The sequence below is a fragment of the Teleopsis dalmanni genome, chromosome 2, assembly GCF_002237135.1.
Source record: "Teleopsis dalmanni isolate 2A chromosome 2, ASM223713v2, whole genome shotgun sequence".
Lineage (NCBI taxonomy): Eukaryota > Metazoa > Arthropoda > Insecta > Diptera > Diopsidae > Teleopsis > Teleopsis dalmanni.
In genome coordinates, this window is record NC_051847.1 from 54,175,849 (window position 1) to 54,193,602 (window position 17,754).

The 17,754-nt window shown below is 25.3% G+C and overlaps 1 protein-coding gene across 3 annotated transcripts in view; it reads right to left on the reverse strand.

The window, feature by feature from the left end:
- Window positions 1–17,754, reverse strand: part of LOC119679685 — a 131,752-nt gene that overhangs the window by 668 nt on the left and 113,330 nt on the right. For all 3 annotated transcript variants that reach the window (XM_038092175.1, XM_038092177.1, XM_038092176.1), the window contains exons 3-4: window positions 10,491–10,659; window positions 6,815–7,095 (exon numbers count right to left, since the gene is read on the reverse strand). In XM_038092175.1, coding sequence (XP_037948103.1) covers window positions 6,815–7,095; window positions 10,491–10,659 — 450 coding nt within the window. The remainder of the gene's footprint in view (window positions 1–6,814; window positions 7,096–10,490; window positions 10,660–17,754) is intronic.

The following is a 17,754-nucleotide window of genomic DNA, read 5'->3' on the forward strand; positions in this document are numbered from 1 at the left end:
TATTATTACAAAATTGTATTATTAATTTATACTATAAAATTGTCAAAAGCATTAAATCAAGGCTAAAAAAGGGTTAAAGTGGGGCAAAACAGTACCAAAAAAAAAGAAGAAAATTAAAAAAAATTGAAACCATAAACGCCAAATGCACAAATGCCACACGCATTCCACTTGAACAATACCAGCTGCATCCCATAGTTGTAGTTGTAGCAGCAACAATGGCGACAAAGGCAGGAAGTAACTAACATTCATTAAAAAAATCATCACTAGGCCGGAAACCGCAAAATGCAACAATTAAATAATGGTAAGGCGTACGTTCCAACAACAGCAACAACAAAAACAACAACAGCAACAGCAATAATAAAAGTGCATAATTCAGAAGAATTATTTCGGATCGGTTCAATAGGCTGTAATGTCACCGTGCAAATCCTTTGAATAATTCAATGCAGTGGTGTAGTGCAGCTTGATTTTCCATGATTAATACTTGGTCGGTTTTATACATTAATATTTATATAACTAAACTATTATAATAACTTTATATGTAAAATATTTAATTTTTAAAAATAATTATAACTAATATTTTTATATAAATGAATATATTGATAATATGTCTATACATTTCCATTTGTATATAAATTTATTAAAAATATTTTTGTTCATACAAACTTTAATATAAACAATATAAATAAAATTTGGAACTAATATTTTATATATATTTTATATATTATATATTAAATGTATATTTATTTTAATATGACAAAAATATTTTTTTTTTCATATTACAAATGAAATAAAATACTATATACTATAGATAATAACCATAAAATAAAATAAAAAAAAATAATAAAATAAAAAAACTTTTAATTTTAATAAAAAAATGAATTATATAATTAATTAATTTATGGTATTAAATGCTAAATTGATAATGGAATTTAATAAAAAATGAAATTTTAAATAACTAATTAATAATAATGTATTATTTATTAATATATAAATAAAAATAAATAATATAAATAATTTAGTAATTAATTTTAACTAAAACAAAAAACGACCTAAGTGAACGCCTGGTAAAAATAAATTATACTGTATAAATATTAAAATTATGTTTAAAACAATATTTGAGTATTTCTGTATATATGTATATTGTATATGGTTTAAAAATTATGAAAATGTAAGAAAATATTTTTTATTTATATAAAAAAATGTGTAATTTAATCATAATTTATTTTTAAAAATATTTAACTCAAGCATATTCATTTTTAGAAAAACATTTGTACTATATGTAATTGATTTATGAAATTTTATATAATTTTAGAAATATTCATATTGATATTTAAGGAATTATATTTATAAATAAATTAAATTGCAAATGATCAGTCTTACATACAATATATTTTTAAAAATTATAATAAAATGTTGATGAAATAAAGCAAAAATTATGTGTTTAATAAAAATTGTAACATAATGTAATAAAAAAAATTATAGAATTTAGATAATAAAATATTACAAAAAAAAAATATTAATTATATTATTATATTAATCTGTTTTTAAGAATATTTTACAATAAAATTTTAAAGATAAAAAAATTCATTAGAAAAATATTGAACACTAAGATATAATAAATATAAACATTACAAATAATATCTATTAAAATAAATATATTTAAAAAAATTAAATTAAAATAAAATTAATATCAATTTTTATAAGTATAATACGATAATATTATCACATATCAAAAAAAAAGTCGATTATTCTAAAGAAATAAAATAAAAATAAAATAAAATAATTTTTCTAAAAAGATAAAAATAGCGCATAATACTTCCGTCGAGCGTGAAATGGTAGTTATGATCGCAATTTATATCTCAAACCGAAGATCTGTATTGTAAAATTATATGTCTCCTATATTATTATAACCCATTGGAACCTAAGCCTTAAAAATAACACATTTCAATAAGACCGAATTTTTTGTTTTATTGAGTTTTAAAAATATTCTAACAATACCATGGGTCATAATATTAGCGAAGAGGTTTTACTAAAAACATAATGCCCTCAAAAATTATTACATGGTAGACCGTTTATAGATGGATTCATCATATGAATCCAAATATCATAGAGGTGGAATTTCATAGAGATCAGGGATGCAGACAGAGAGAATGGCTTAAAAAACTCAACTCAAATTTAAAGAATATACGTTCAGTACTCGATATCTATTTAGTATCAGTATTTTCGATGAATTTGTAAATGAAAGTACAGTGTACCTACATAAAGTATTAATATAATTATATATAATCGCTATAAATTATTACATTCCTACATACTTATAGCATTAAAAAGCTTAACTAGGTAATAGTCAAAAATTTTTATTAACATCAAACAATATTCCAGTAGAAATGGATGACTTTAAACAGAAATTGATCACTAAAGTAAATGAGAATTATGTTTGAGCGCAAATGCATTTGAGTTTTCATTTAAAGAATTAATATTAGAACAATAAATTTGGTGATTTATGAATGTTATGAATATTTAAAAAACAAAAGGATTTTATTTAAATATAAAGAAGTAATTTATTTATTTTTGGTTTTGGTTAAAAAAATAGAACCAGATAGAGCTAAAGATATAGTTATCAAAAATTAGCATTAAACCTTATGAATTGATTTAACGTACATATTACTTTAATTATTGCTTTATAATTTACTAGTAAAAATGTTGTATAATGCCAGTAGTTGTATTGTTTTGCTGATTGTTACTTAAAAACTTTCTGTAAAACCATGTGGACTAAGTTAACATACTTATAAAATTGCTGGACTTTATAACGTACTGATCATAGAAACTAACTATGGAATATAAATTTTTATGTATAAATCTGTATATAAGTATTTGAAAATATATTCCCACAGTTTATGATATACAGTTTTCAATGTTTCCCTAGGTATGAAATCATTTGTTGAAAAGTACCATATCAACAGATTATTTCGATATAAAATTTATATGCATTATACAAACAGAGTACCTGACTACTGGAAGGTTCTCATTAGAAGAATTTCTGACAATTTATATTGATGGCTAAAAAATAAGTAATGGATAATACAATCAAGGATCTGACTTCTTACATTGATGGCTTTAAAATAAGTAACGGACAATGTAGTTAAGGTTCTGGCTAAAGAAGATTATTTAGGGATCTGAATATTTTTACATATTAAAGACGTCCTAATCATGGCTACATCTTTCCAGCAGAAATTACCGTGCTTTTTTAAAACTATTGTTTGTTATTACCGATTGACTGTCTACTCTTGCATATTAAAGACTTTCTAATCAATGCTACATCTTTCAAGTAGAAGTTCCGTTTTTTTTAAAAAGCTATGATTGTTGTTACCGATTGGGTATAGATGTATACATAAATACGACTAGACACAATCTACACTTAAGTTCGCGATATCGGTCAAAACTATTCTTGGGATGGTTTTCGACTGTCTGTATTTTTAAACGCAATATTGATAGAGTTCAACACTGCTTATCATTAAGGTTATTAAACATTGTGTCTTAGAAACAAATTCGGATCATCTAAAAGATGATAAAATAAGTTGAAACCTTTTGTTATAGAGTAGCCAAATACAAGGTTTACAAAATCAATAAAATGCCGACATCTGTATATAAGTTGATCTCTTTTAAGCTTTTTAAAAATTTTTGTGGCTATACATTGGGCTCATAGATTTTTATTAATCCACACTATTACTATAATAACTTAATCTAAGTCGAAATCTAAAGCAAGTCCTGTTTTTATATATACTTTTCGTGCATGGAGTACTGAAACTTCTGTAAGGTCTAAGCATACTTATTATATTATTGAATTGGTTTAAATAAGTATTAGTGTTTAATAAGTATACCAGATTAGAACTTAAGTTAGAACTTATATTTCATAAGTTTAATAAGTATGATAAGCATACTTATTTAATTCTGTTATTATTTTATATATTATTAAGTATTTTTATTGGATATTTTTATCACATTTTCTTTAAGCATAATAAAAATTCCCTTTAGGAAAAATATAAAATTGATCAATTTACATATAATTGGAAAAAATTTGTCAAATCTTGTCCTTTAAATGCAATGTTTATATATTTTATGATACAAACAGACGTTGTACTGAAGTATCGTATTGTGTTAAACGAACGAATCTAACTAGTAGCGCCTTAAGGAAAAATGAAAAATAATATATGGCAGACATTTGGAATTTAACTGCTCAATTTAAATAAACCGCCAAGTGCAATGCAGAGCGTGAAACGTGCCTTAAGCCAAGTGTGTAAGGACATTTTTTATCTCCGACACAAACAATAACTTTGCGTTGCATTGTTGCGTTGTTGTACGTTACGTTGGTTGCATTTCCATTATCCTTTGTTGCCTGCAAAATATGCTCCATGCTGCAAACAAACTCGTATTTATGATGGAATTTTTTTTCCATTTCATATGTGAAAAAATATAGCATGCATTTGCTTATGGCTTCGTTATGTTTTTTTTTCAAGTTGGTTTTTTTTTTTATAAATTGTACTTTCTTTCACCTCTGTCGTCTCTAGTTTGACATAACTAACATCCGGGGTCTGTTGTACGACAACGCGTTGGCGAGTTTTTGTCACCCGACGCCTCTGTTGTTTCCGTCCACGTAGATTTTGCTTTTGTCGTTCCACAATTATCACTGAACCATCATCACTTTTCGGAATATTTGCAGTTTTATGCACTGTACTCACTGGATCATTGACATAGGTGCGTGTACTTATGACTTTTGTTGTTGTGATGCTGGAAAGCTTTTTATCACTTGGTTGTAAATTTGTTGTGGGTTGGTTCTTGTTTGAATCCACAGCTGTTTCACATTCAGCAATTTGGTTTGGTAGCTTAGAAATTGAAAAATGTTAAAGGTTTAGGTTCATCTCTTAATTAATAATAACTTAAACTATTTTTGTTGTGATATTGTAGTCGACATTGGTGTGGGATTAAAATTAATAACAGAAGTTTAGGTCATAAAATTATTTTTTTTAACAAGGCAAATTAAGTAAATTATTTTAAAGTTATTACAATATAATGATATGGAGATACATTCTAAAATTATACTTTTTGATTAACAAGACAAGACTTACAAAACAGTTTTTAATATTAGGTGTATTCGGCTGCTTCGAAATGCTGTAAAAAACAACAAGTGTCTTGCTAAAGTCTCTTACTAATGTCACTTACTAAAGTCAATTACTAAAGTCTCTTGTTAAAGTCTCTTGTTAAAGTTTCTTACAGATACATAGTTATCACTATTCTATTGTATTAAAATTTATATTTGCACCATAAAGAAGTCTTATTTATGTATTCAAAACTTAAGAAAAATCAAATTTAAATAAATTAGCAAATTAAAACCAATAGTTACTATGCTTGAAATATTAAAATTTTCATTTATATTAAATTAATCATAGTTAAAAACATTTATTTAATTTGATTCTGACGTCAATTATAATAAAAAAAAGCTATTTTCTTAATAGATACTATTGTTTCAATAGTGTGGTTTTTGAACAATAGTAAATTACAACATTATTTTTTTTATTTTTAATTAATTAAATTTTCTGACTAGAATCTTCTAATGAACATTCACAATGGATTTCTAATCATTTTATAATAAACATTATTTTCTACAGTTTCTTAGATAATTAGACACTTCAAAAATAGTCTGTTAAAGCAATAGGATAGTGTTGTTGTTTTGCATACAAATTAGAGACTTTAGCAAGAGACTTGTTGTTTTATACACCTAAGGTTACAACTACTTTATACTTCAGATCTGTTACCTTCTAATTGTAATTTAATTTCTGATTTCTATTAAACGTTTTAGACTTTAATTGGAAACGAGTATGTCAAAAACTGAATTAATATTATGACAGTAAAGAACAAAAATTGTATCAGCGTGGAATCGAACTACCGTCAAAAATATGATGAAACCAGAACAAAAAAATTATTAAATATTTATGTAATAATAATCTTACATTTTTGTGGACAAAAACGAAATTAATTCCAAAACAGTCTCATATTTTTATAAAAACTGATTTACAAATTAAAAGATTCTTTCAAGAAAATAATAATAATCAATGGAGTTCCATCATATCTATTGTTAACCCGAAGACAACTTGTATAAAATTGTCTAACAGTAATTACAAGATAGGCAATGGCTTTAAAAACCTGGAAAAAATTGATTTTACTACCTCATTGCATCCTAGTTGATTTGTCTAACTTTTGTGATTTGGTTTCTCAGTATATACCTATGCTTTTATTTATTTTATATACTTTACTTTGCTTATGTTAGAGCTTTACGGTCGCATTCTCTCTCTCTCTCTCTACACTTAAATGCATGCGTTCTTAATATTATGGATGTATACGTAATGGCAATAGAACGAATGAATTTCAAAATTTTAGAGGACATATATATTGTATTCCGTTCTACATCTTATATTAATTGTCTCTAATCATACAATCTCCTACTAAATAAAATAAGGTGGTAGCATTGATCAATTAATTGATTAATTCTACAAGATTGCCCTGCACATACTATATAAACGATTTTCGTCATAGGCGTATCATATCGCATTGAATGATGTGGGTATATGGGCACACTATTAGGAGTAACTGCCACATATGCCTTTCTTACCTATTTCAATATACTAACATATTGTCTTAAGACATTGGGTGACAAAATTTGATTTTTTTAAAACTCTTGAATTCGCAGAAAAAACTTTATTTATATAATTTTTTCTAAATGTATTTATCTTTTATTTATTATTTATAAAAAGCTTACCTCTGCATTAAAAAGTGAATACTTTTTTGGTGGTTTAATTTTCTGAACGTTGTCGCCAGTATTTGTTGGAATGATTTCATCATTTGGTGAAAATATTGATGGCACCTGGTAACTTTCTGGTGGTGGGAAAAAACCTGATACAGATTTTGATGTTGATTTACCATTAGCATACGCATCTGCCCCAAGGAATCCACCTTCATCAGTTGCACCACCCAGAACAGCGCCAGCGCCAACTGATGGATTTGCTTGAGCACCAGCATAACCAAAACCGGCAGCACGTCCTGCAAAAAATTAATAAATGAAAATGAAAAATTTTTTATTGCGACTTCAATTAATCAAACTTAATAAAATTATTAATTATAAAACTTTCATATAAAATATTACTTATATTTACTACAGTTTAAAATTAATGTAATTCGTTTTGTAAATGGTCGATTTCATCCACAAGGAATATTCGCACCCAGTCAGAATGTAATTAATTAAAAATTTCGCCCACGGTATTATTGCACGTCATTTAGTGTATTTGCATCGAATTAACAGAAGTGCAAATTGGGGTTTTCGACTTCCTTTAATTACTTCATTTACTCATTTCCCTATATTTATATGAATTTTGTTTTACGAAAAGTTAAAAATAAAAATTAAACTTCAAATATTATAAAAGTTTAAAAATAATGCATGTCTCTATAATTATTAAAAATTTATTTATTCCAGAGAAATGATAAAAAATTTATATAAAATAGCTTCAGGACCTGAGTTTAATTCCGGGTACTTGCAGTCTCAAAAAATTATTTATGAATAATTAAGCACAAGAATTATTTCCAAGACCACTAATGATGGGTATTTGGCAATACTTGAAACAGCTGTATGGTCAGCCAAAAATTCATTTAATTAAAATACTATAAAAAAAAATTAATTTTTGTAATTGTTGTTGTTAATTACTGTGCGAAAAACCTCTTTATTAAAAATATTTGGAAAAGTTAGGTTTGTTTTTTGTTCTTAAATAGACTCATATGTCTTTTAATACACAAATAATGAAACATAAAAATAAGAACATAATATCAACGTCGAACAAGAAAAAAGTAGCAATTTGTATTGTATTAACTGAAACCTATTAATATACCTACATATGTATATAACTTTCATTGATAACACGTTTTGAAATCGTGTACAAGTCTCAATAATTTATATGCGCTAATCCTTATTTGCTTAGAGATGGTTATAATATAAAGATCTCTAAGAATTTCTGATATATCCGGGAATTTTGAATATGTCAGGTATGTCAGGATAGAATCTATAAGGTTATGTTTTTAAACGTGTCAATATTTCAATATCAAATCAGGATTTACCTGCTTTACTAAAAGCGACACAACCAAACACCAAAGATGTACTGATGACTTACTTACAGATGAAGATTCTACTTTCTCGGTATAGCCTATTACTTTTGAGGCGAGATGATGACGTCATAAATGTATAAATATCGTCCTGCACATATTACTATATGTCTATATGTCTCTATATTCTATATACATATATCTATTTTTTATATTTCATTTCTATATTAATTATAAAAAAATTAATAATTATGATTTTAAATCTATATATTCAATAAGAAAACAGTCAATCGATTGTCATGGGTCAAATAATTACCTATGCAAGGAATAGTGTTCGATTATTATTTTCAACAGATTTAACTAAATAGTATTTGAAATTCGGTGAATCTTCGGTCCATCTTTTATGTGGTAAAAATATCGATCATGTGATTGTAATTATAATGTGCATTACAAAATTATAGTTCTCATTTTGTTTGTTAGTGCACCTCGATATATGTTATGCAAGTTCTTCTCGGCACATTTTAACCAGCATCATAATTTTTATCCGTACGAGATGTCAGTTAGTCGCTGCTGCTGCAATTGCAGCCAAAGCTTAATGCTGCTGTAGCAGCAGCAACTGATTGACGTCTATACACACCACATATGCTGGATATGGATATAAATCCTATAGTTATCGTTAATTGTATTTAGAGCTGAGATAGGAGGAGCTTGTATTGTGGAGACGTTAGTTTTCGGCACTAGCTAAATTGAGACGTGTGTGACGCATTACATTTTTTTTTTGCTCTTTTGATAATAAAAAAAACACATAAATTTTATTAAAACAGTTAGAATCATACTACTGCATTGCAATGCGACCACGATGACGTCATAAAATAGAAATATCACAGCACATATTATTTTTTTATATTTAACATAAATAAATACAATAGACATACACTCAAAAATAATTAATTTTATTAAACACTGATCTAACAGAGCAATTCTGGGAGAATCGTTAAAAGTCTATCGTAAGAACTTTGTAAGATCCACCGAAAGACCGTTTGTAAGATTTTTGCTATTCTGGCACAAAAGATTGTTGAAAAAAGTTTTATCATTTGTAATTTGTGGTTCTAGTTTGATCATTTCTTTTCTACCTATTATTACGAGGATTTGTGGATTCAAAACGGTTTTCTTAGCTAATTGAAGATTCGTTCGTCCCTAAACCACAACTAACTAACTAACTGTAAGTCGTGGTAAAGAGCTGTTTTGTCCGTGGTGAAAAACAGTTACTGGTTGTTACTGCATGTAAGCAAACAATTGATAACAAATGAGATGGAAAACCGAAGAATATATATTTATTTATTGTTATTATTTTTACATAAATAATTATTTACTGAACTTAACTTATGTTATAAAAGAGGTGGTAGCAGCTATTGCTGCATTGACAACGGCAGTGGCAAAAAAAACCTTCATTAGTTTTAAAATTATAGCTTAAATATATATAAATAAATAAATAAATAAATTGATTAATAAGTCAATGTTAAATACGTATTAAAATTTAAATAATTAAAAAAATATATATATTATATGCAAATATTAAAAATACACTTTTTAAAATTTTTATGAAGACAGTATAGTATATCAATTCATTTACGTTTGTGTCATATTAAAAATGAAGTAAAAAATATTTGTTCTATATTTATACATTTTAATTAATTAATTAATTATTAATTTTTAATCCAATTATTATATTTTTTATTTAAAATATAAAAAAGTTTATACACGAAAAACATTAACAAAATCTTAGCTGATAATCGAAGATCTGCTCAATAGCAGAATCGGTCTTTAGAAGACCGAAAAGAGCTTCCAATCTTGCAAAAGACCGCTGCTAGAATACGAATGACCTTTCAAACGGCCTTTCGCTAGAATTGCCAGAATTGCCCTGTAAATGTAAGGAAAATATATGAGGAACTTTTTCAATTGTAATCAGGATAACAAGCGAAAAAACAAAAAAAAAGAGTCAAATATCCTGTTACCTTTATGTAAGAACTAAGCTTTAAGGAAATTGCTTATAATAAAAAAGCAATAAAAGAATAAGAAATAGAAAAATTCGAGAGAATGGTGCTATAGCTGTTGAACTTATGAAGTACAAGCGGTAAAAATTCAACTACACCATAAATAACAGAATATATAGAAAATGATGAGAAAGAACAATATCATATGGCTTATATAAAATAAAGTCGATTAAATGAGTTGCAATAACTTTAAGGGAATGACGTTACTAAGTAAAGTCTACAGAATATTAATCATTGCAAATTATATATTTTCAATATTCAATAATTTTATTTTATAATAATTTGACATACCATTAAGGTTTCCTTGTAATCCAGCAGCAGCTTGTGGTCCCCATGGTGTGCCAGCTGAAGCAGATAAGCCACCGTGAGCTGGATTACCAGTTAAGATGCCACCTAATCCAGCTTCTGCATGATAACCACCAAAATTAACACCAACTTTACCATCTTTAAAAGATATTAACTGAAATGAAAAAAATAAAAATTTAATTTATAATCTTTGATAATATACTATAATATATTTAAAGTGTTTGAATATATATAAAAATTTGTATTAAAGATGTACATTGTTTCAATAATTAATATGAAATATTTTCTTGAAAAAATTTCTAAAGGATCGATTTAGATATTGATATCAATTTTGAATAATAAATGTATAGATCAGTAGCGAGGCCTCAGCTTTTTGGCAAGGTGTTCACAATTTGATCAAAACAGAATTCCAACTATAACGTATTCCCCCTACTCCTGAGTTTTGTCCTTTCCACAAGCAAATAGCATACAAGACCAACAAAACAATTTATTTAAATGTTCGCAGCCTGTGATCCACTGGTTTTTATGGTAAATAACTGTAGGAAAACGGCGACACCACAGATTTCGACATTTTTACATCAGGTACCAAATACTTCTTATGAATTAAAACCTTTTTTTCAGAAGATCGTTTAAAAAAAGATATTTGAATTAAATCTTTAATCAGACATTTATCCATTTCTAAATATTATTTTTCACTTCAAATTTCTTTAATTTTTTTCTTTACTTTTACCATTTGCTAGTATAAAATTGCAATAATGATTTTGTTTTTGGTTTATTTCCAACCTCTACATAAGAGTAAGAAACTCTCATGCGTTCATTTAATCTTTCACTTTGTATTTACTATGAGCGGTTCAATTTTTTTATTGAACCATTTGCCCATATAAAACGGCAACCGTGACTTTGATTGTATTTGCACGTTTTGTATGAACTTGCAGTTCAATTTGGTCGAGTGAACCTGTCGTCAAATGTAAAGCGATTTTCGCTCAGTCATTTCTTTTCTCTTTTGTATTTACTTTGCATAACATTGGAGGTTCACTTTTTTTATTGAACCGCTTGCACGTACATATTTTGCGGGACTTGTTTTCTCTTTTATTATATCTCTATTATTTATATTTGTTTGTATGTTTTGTGTTTATTCAATATTGAACATAGTTTGGAAAAGCTATTATAAAAAGTGTTAAGTAGCAAAATAGTGACATTATTTACCTTATAAAAAAAAGATCTAAAAAGGAAACTTTGTTAACCATTCTGAACCATTCGACGCTTTGCTTCTGGTATAGATATATAATTATTTTAATTATATACCATAAATTGCACTTATTGCGCTTATTTGTACAATGATTGGGAATAAGGTGAGATGTACATATTTTAATGTATGTATGTGATTTCAAGTCTGTATAAAGAGGATGTTATAAATAGAGGTGTGTGCTTAGTGTATTATAAAAACATATTACTAGTTTAGTAGTACCAAACTACTAAATATAATGTTGTGGTACATACATAAGCATACATGATAAGACATATATAATAAACAGATAAAAGCCTATTGCTAATTAGGTGGTCATATACTATAACAAATACTTTCGTATGATATATAATCATTTAGTTTTAATAAAAAATTTATGACTGCCTATGAGAAAACCATGGTTTTATTTTAATTTTTTTTGTGTTTTAAGTAGAATTTTTTATAATTTTTTATACATAATAATTATAGTAACTTCAAGTATGAACAGGAAACAGACTCACAGTTTTAAGAATTTCTTTTGATAAGTAAAATTATTACTAAATCATTATTATTACGAGACTATCTTACCGATCGCTTTGTTTCTATTTTAAATATTCTTTTGTTAAAATTCTCTGAATAGTATCAATATGATATGTGTGAACGATCACGAAATATGTTACGTAAAATTTATTTATATTTATAAGGAAATCTATAATATATTATGCCTGAATTTCCAAGACACGTTTTAATACAATTGTTATTGTGGGACTTCACCTGTTTATTAATGTCAATGTGAAAATCCATTCTGTTCTTATTATCAAAGTCAATTGAAATAATGAATTACGAATACATCTCTTATCTATCTTTAGGTATTGGCAGTTTCAAAAATATACTTGTTTAACCTTCACACTCAACTAAATTGCAACAATACCTTAGCAATATATCTGTTATCTATCTGCTAGTATAGACAGTTTGCAGAAAACACTTGTATTGACTTGACACCAATATGAAAATGGTATATTAAGTTCTTAATCTTGTTTGTATGCTAAGCGAATTTTATTTGATTTTACTTGATCAAATACATACTTGATATATATTAGTTTATGGATCTATAAAATACTGAAGCTTTTTGCAAAACTTAATAATTTATTTTTTTAATAATATTAAATGTTTTTTGAATTAATAACATGTTTCCACTGCTTACTTAATAAGTGTAACTTACTAAGTAAGTTTCGTTAACCATACAAAGAGCTCTTTTACAAGCATTAAGAATATTATGCTAATAAAAACGGCAAAATCTTAAAGTTACTTAAATAACTTACTCAGTAAGCAGTGGAAATATGATATAAAGTTTAATTCTATTTGTTTGTAAATAAATTCAATTATTGTTGAGAATGAGATTTTGTTTGTCAAATTTTTTTAATTTATAAAACTTCAGATACAGATATTCTTTGTATAGAAATACAACAACTGTACATAAATGACTTTTCCAAAAGATATTACTAATTTATTACTAATATTTATATTCTACACAAAAAGCAAACAAAGTTTAGAATTTGAAAAAGGCCTGCGAATAGTTCTAAAACAGTTCTTTACCACAATATTTTGTTAGCAATTGAATACTTAGTTATGAGTATTTAATGATCTATGAGATTATCTGATGTGTTTATGTTATATAGTTTATTAAATTACTACATGTTTTGCGATGGCACAATGTCGTTAAAAATCTTAACAAATGTGATAGATCCAGCATGCAGTCCTAGCATATAGGTCCATGTGATTCTCCTGTTTACGAAACTAAAATTACAAGTTCGAGAAGGACCTGTCGATGTCACCATAAAAAAAAAATTCGCAAAACCAGTAAAGGTCCAATTTTCAATCAGTCTAAGAGAAATGTTTGATGTTTTGGATCAGCTTAAGTTAGGTTTTAGTGACGGGCTGGCACTAAAAGCTTATTTAGTAGTTATTATTTATTAAAAATGATGGCTTGTTGTGATAACACGCATAAATATTTCTATACACTAGGTTAAGAGCACATCAAAAACTAGTATAAAGACTTAGTATGGACAACGTTAAAGAAAATATGTACGACTCCCCCATATAAGTAAAATCATATCAATCTGACAAGTCTATAAACTTAACTATGTCATTATTTTTGAAAGATGATAGCTCTGTCTGGTTGATAAGAAATGTAAGTCTAAAGATTAGGTTTGGTTCATGTACTAGCATAGTTGTCTTACAGTTGATCGGGCCTACTTTGATTCGTCAATGCTTTTTATATTTTATTTTGCGATTCTGGAGACTTTATACATGAAACTTATCTGAAGAAATTTTGTATTATTTGTAATTTAATAAATTTTATAAATAAGTTCAATAAATAAATGAACAAAATTGTTGCTAAATATAGTTGTATTTCTAATAAAAAAGATAAATCTGTTAATACTTTAATTAGAATTTTAATTGCTTATGAAGGGTATAAATTTTTTCAATAAATTAAAAATAATTTTATTTTAATTTTTTATTAAAGTCTAAAATTACGACAATACTTACATTAATTAATTTACGATTAAGTATTTAGTAAACAAAGATGAAGTTCTTTCGAAAAATACTCATTAAGAATAAAATCATATGGAAACAAATATATTCAGTATTTGTGAATCAACCTGTTCAATATTTTGAGTTGATGTATAATGACCTCATTTCTTCATATTATTTACATATAAGCTTCCATATCAAAATATTTCACTCAAGTATATTTTATTTATTGCGTTATTGTTGTTATCATCTGTTTTTTTTATTCTCAATGAATTTTGTTGATATAAGTGACTTTATTTTTGGTTCGCAATATTAACTGAAATTAGTTTATTGATAACGAAATCATAAAACACTATTATTTGATAAACAAATTAAGTCAGTTATAGTGACAACGTTTTAAGCTATATTTCAGCAATTGTTATAGTAAATAAAGTTGTTTGAACAAAATATAAAAACTATACCCATAGAGTTTTATTATCTTAACAGACTATATATCTCAATAGCTTTGCTTTCTAATTTAAACAATAAATCTCAAAAATATAATAAACAATGTGGGCGAAAGGAAGGCCTACGAGCCTAATTTAGGTGGTATTTAAATACCATAAAATTTATTTAGCATATATTTAAAAAGAATTATTCTATTCTATTAAATATTTTATTGACTATTATAAAAAGTATTAGACAAAACATTATTATCTAAAATATTTTAAAATTAGTATAAACACAATTAAAATAATAAATAAATACTATAAAATTAATTTCAATAAATATTTAAAAAAAAATTATGGAATTAAACATTTTATTGACTATTATAAAAATTATTATCCGAAACAATTAAAATTTATAAATTTCTTATTATAAATAAAAAATTTACACAAAAAAATTATTTAATACGTTGTTAGGGATATTAATATATAATAAAAATCAATAAAACTTAATTAATAAAACTTATTTTTAATACAATAAAATAAACAAAAAGTATAAGATAAAAAATAAGCATATTATTAAGTGCGTAATATAAGTATAATTATTAAAAAAAATTTAAAAAAAAATGATAATAAAATTTTTGTTCTTGTAGTTCACTACTGTTCGAAAAAACCTCTATTATTATTATGTAATGTTATTTTTGTTATTTCGCCAAAACTTACTGGACTAATTCCGCATATTAAAACTAAATTTTTATAACAGTTTTTATTCAATTTTTAAAGCAGTTGAAAATTTTAATCTAAATAAAAACACTTTGAATTAATGAATAGAATTATGGTTAAGGCTATATAACTAAGTTGACGGAGTTGCAGAACAAGTTCGGTTAGAATAGAACCTATAGTTATATATATAGTAATATACATAAAAGAAAAATGTCTGAATAAATAGGATTCTTTTTTGAGAATTAATTTTGGTGAATTAATTTTTGCTTAAGGGCACACTAGATGAAGTTCATACACATAAACTAGATTCAAAAGTGATATTCTGAAAGCAAAGCAGAAAGAAGAAAAAATGAAAAAAGATTTTGTACACGTATTAGTTCAACTGTTCAATCGATTAAACGCCGCTTCAAAAATTTTAATCCTGAGAATTGACCTTATTATTTGAGAAGAGTATTAAAAACCGGTTTTAATTTAAATAATTTACCCGTAGTTATTTTTAATAATAGATACTAAAGCAAATAAAAAAATTGTGAAATATATTTTAAAATATCTAGTAAAAGGTTTTCTGTGATACTCGTATATTGTGAAAATTTTTTTATTTAAGAATATTTGCTGTTAAGAATAATATTGTTAAATATATTCTAAAACTCTAATTTTATGTTTATAAATATTTTTTTTGAAATTATTTAAATATAAATAATTGTGTAAAACTATATAAAATTATATACATAGGTAGTAGAAAAAAAGAGAGTACTGGTTAATAACGGTGTAGAGTACCACAAGCATCGAAGATTTTTCGTAATGTATACATAATATGAATAGTATTATATAAAATTTTATATTATATATTTTTATTATATATTATTATTATAATAAATAAATTTTATATACATAAAAAAATTCTAAAAAACAAAAAAAAATGTTATCTTTATATTTTTTTTATAAATATTTATATAAAAAAATGTTAATTATAAATCATTTATAAAAGAAAAAGGAATTTTTATATTTCTTTTATAAATACTTATAAACATATATTCACACAATAGAAACATATAATATATTTGCATCGTATTCTTTGACTAAGACCGTGTATGATTATATGTTAATTAATAAAGATCATTGTTTTATTATATACTTGTATATAAACTGGCTAGGAACTAATATATATATATATATATATATATATATATAATATATATATACATATAAATATATTTTCTTTTTAGTCTAAGCATTATATGCTTTTAATTTATACTTTGTTTTATAATTTAGAATATAATAACTAGACTAAATCTATTTAGATTACTGGAAGTATTAAAGACTCTACCCTGAGAGAATATATATTCACTAGTAATTAACTTCATAAATCATTTTTTATTTTTTTTATACATTTTATACTTCTTTAATATTTTTCAATTTGTTTGTTTATAAGGAATTAGTTTCTTAGATTTCATTACTAAAAATAAAATTTGTGAATATGTATTATGTATTGGTCATTATAGGTCAATTATATTTCATACCTTCATAATAGAAAATAAATTTTTCTACACCTAATACATCTTTCTGTTTAATTTAAAAAACTTCCAGATTTAATCACATAATATTTAATAATTGTAAAGATGGAAAATCCATTATATAGATTGGATTCCTGGTGTAATATAAGTTGGTGATATCAATACATTCAATCGTGTGTGTTTTACACTACATTAGGTATGTGTTCCCTTTAAAATTTAATATTAGAATACCAATATTGATTCTAATTATTGTTTCCAAAAATGTATGGATTGATGTTTTGATTGAAGTGATATTTTTAGTTACTATTGGCATAGATATGTATATCCTGTATATGTTATGTCTGTATATAAACATGTGTCAAAAATATGTATGGTACAAAGTATATAAAGTTGTTTCGTATATTTGCTCAAAAATTTGCTCTAGCTGGTGAATATTTGTATACTAAACGAGTACTGCCACACAACTATTAGTTCTAATATACTTTACGATATGATAATGTTTTGTTAATGAACTCTCAAAAACATTAAAAGTGAAAGGTAATTTCCTTTATTTTTTATTTGAATTTATATTAAGACAAATACCGCTATTATTATTATTGAGTAGATAAAATGTTGAAGTTAGAAATTGATAGGTTGCCTAAATATGTACGAATACTTATCAGAAAGTGGAGCACGACAGTCAAATTGGCTTATATAAAAATTCGGCACAGTTTATTCAAGTTTCTTGTGGTTGACAGCAATATTTTAAACAAAATAGTTAAGTGCGGAACAAAAATATATATATTGAAAATGAAAAAAAACAAGCAATGTACTTCAAATAATGCTAA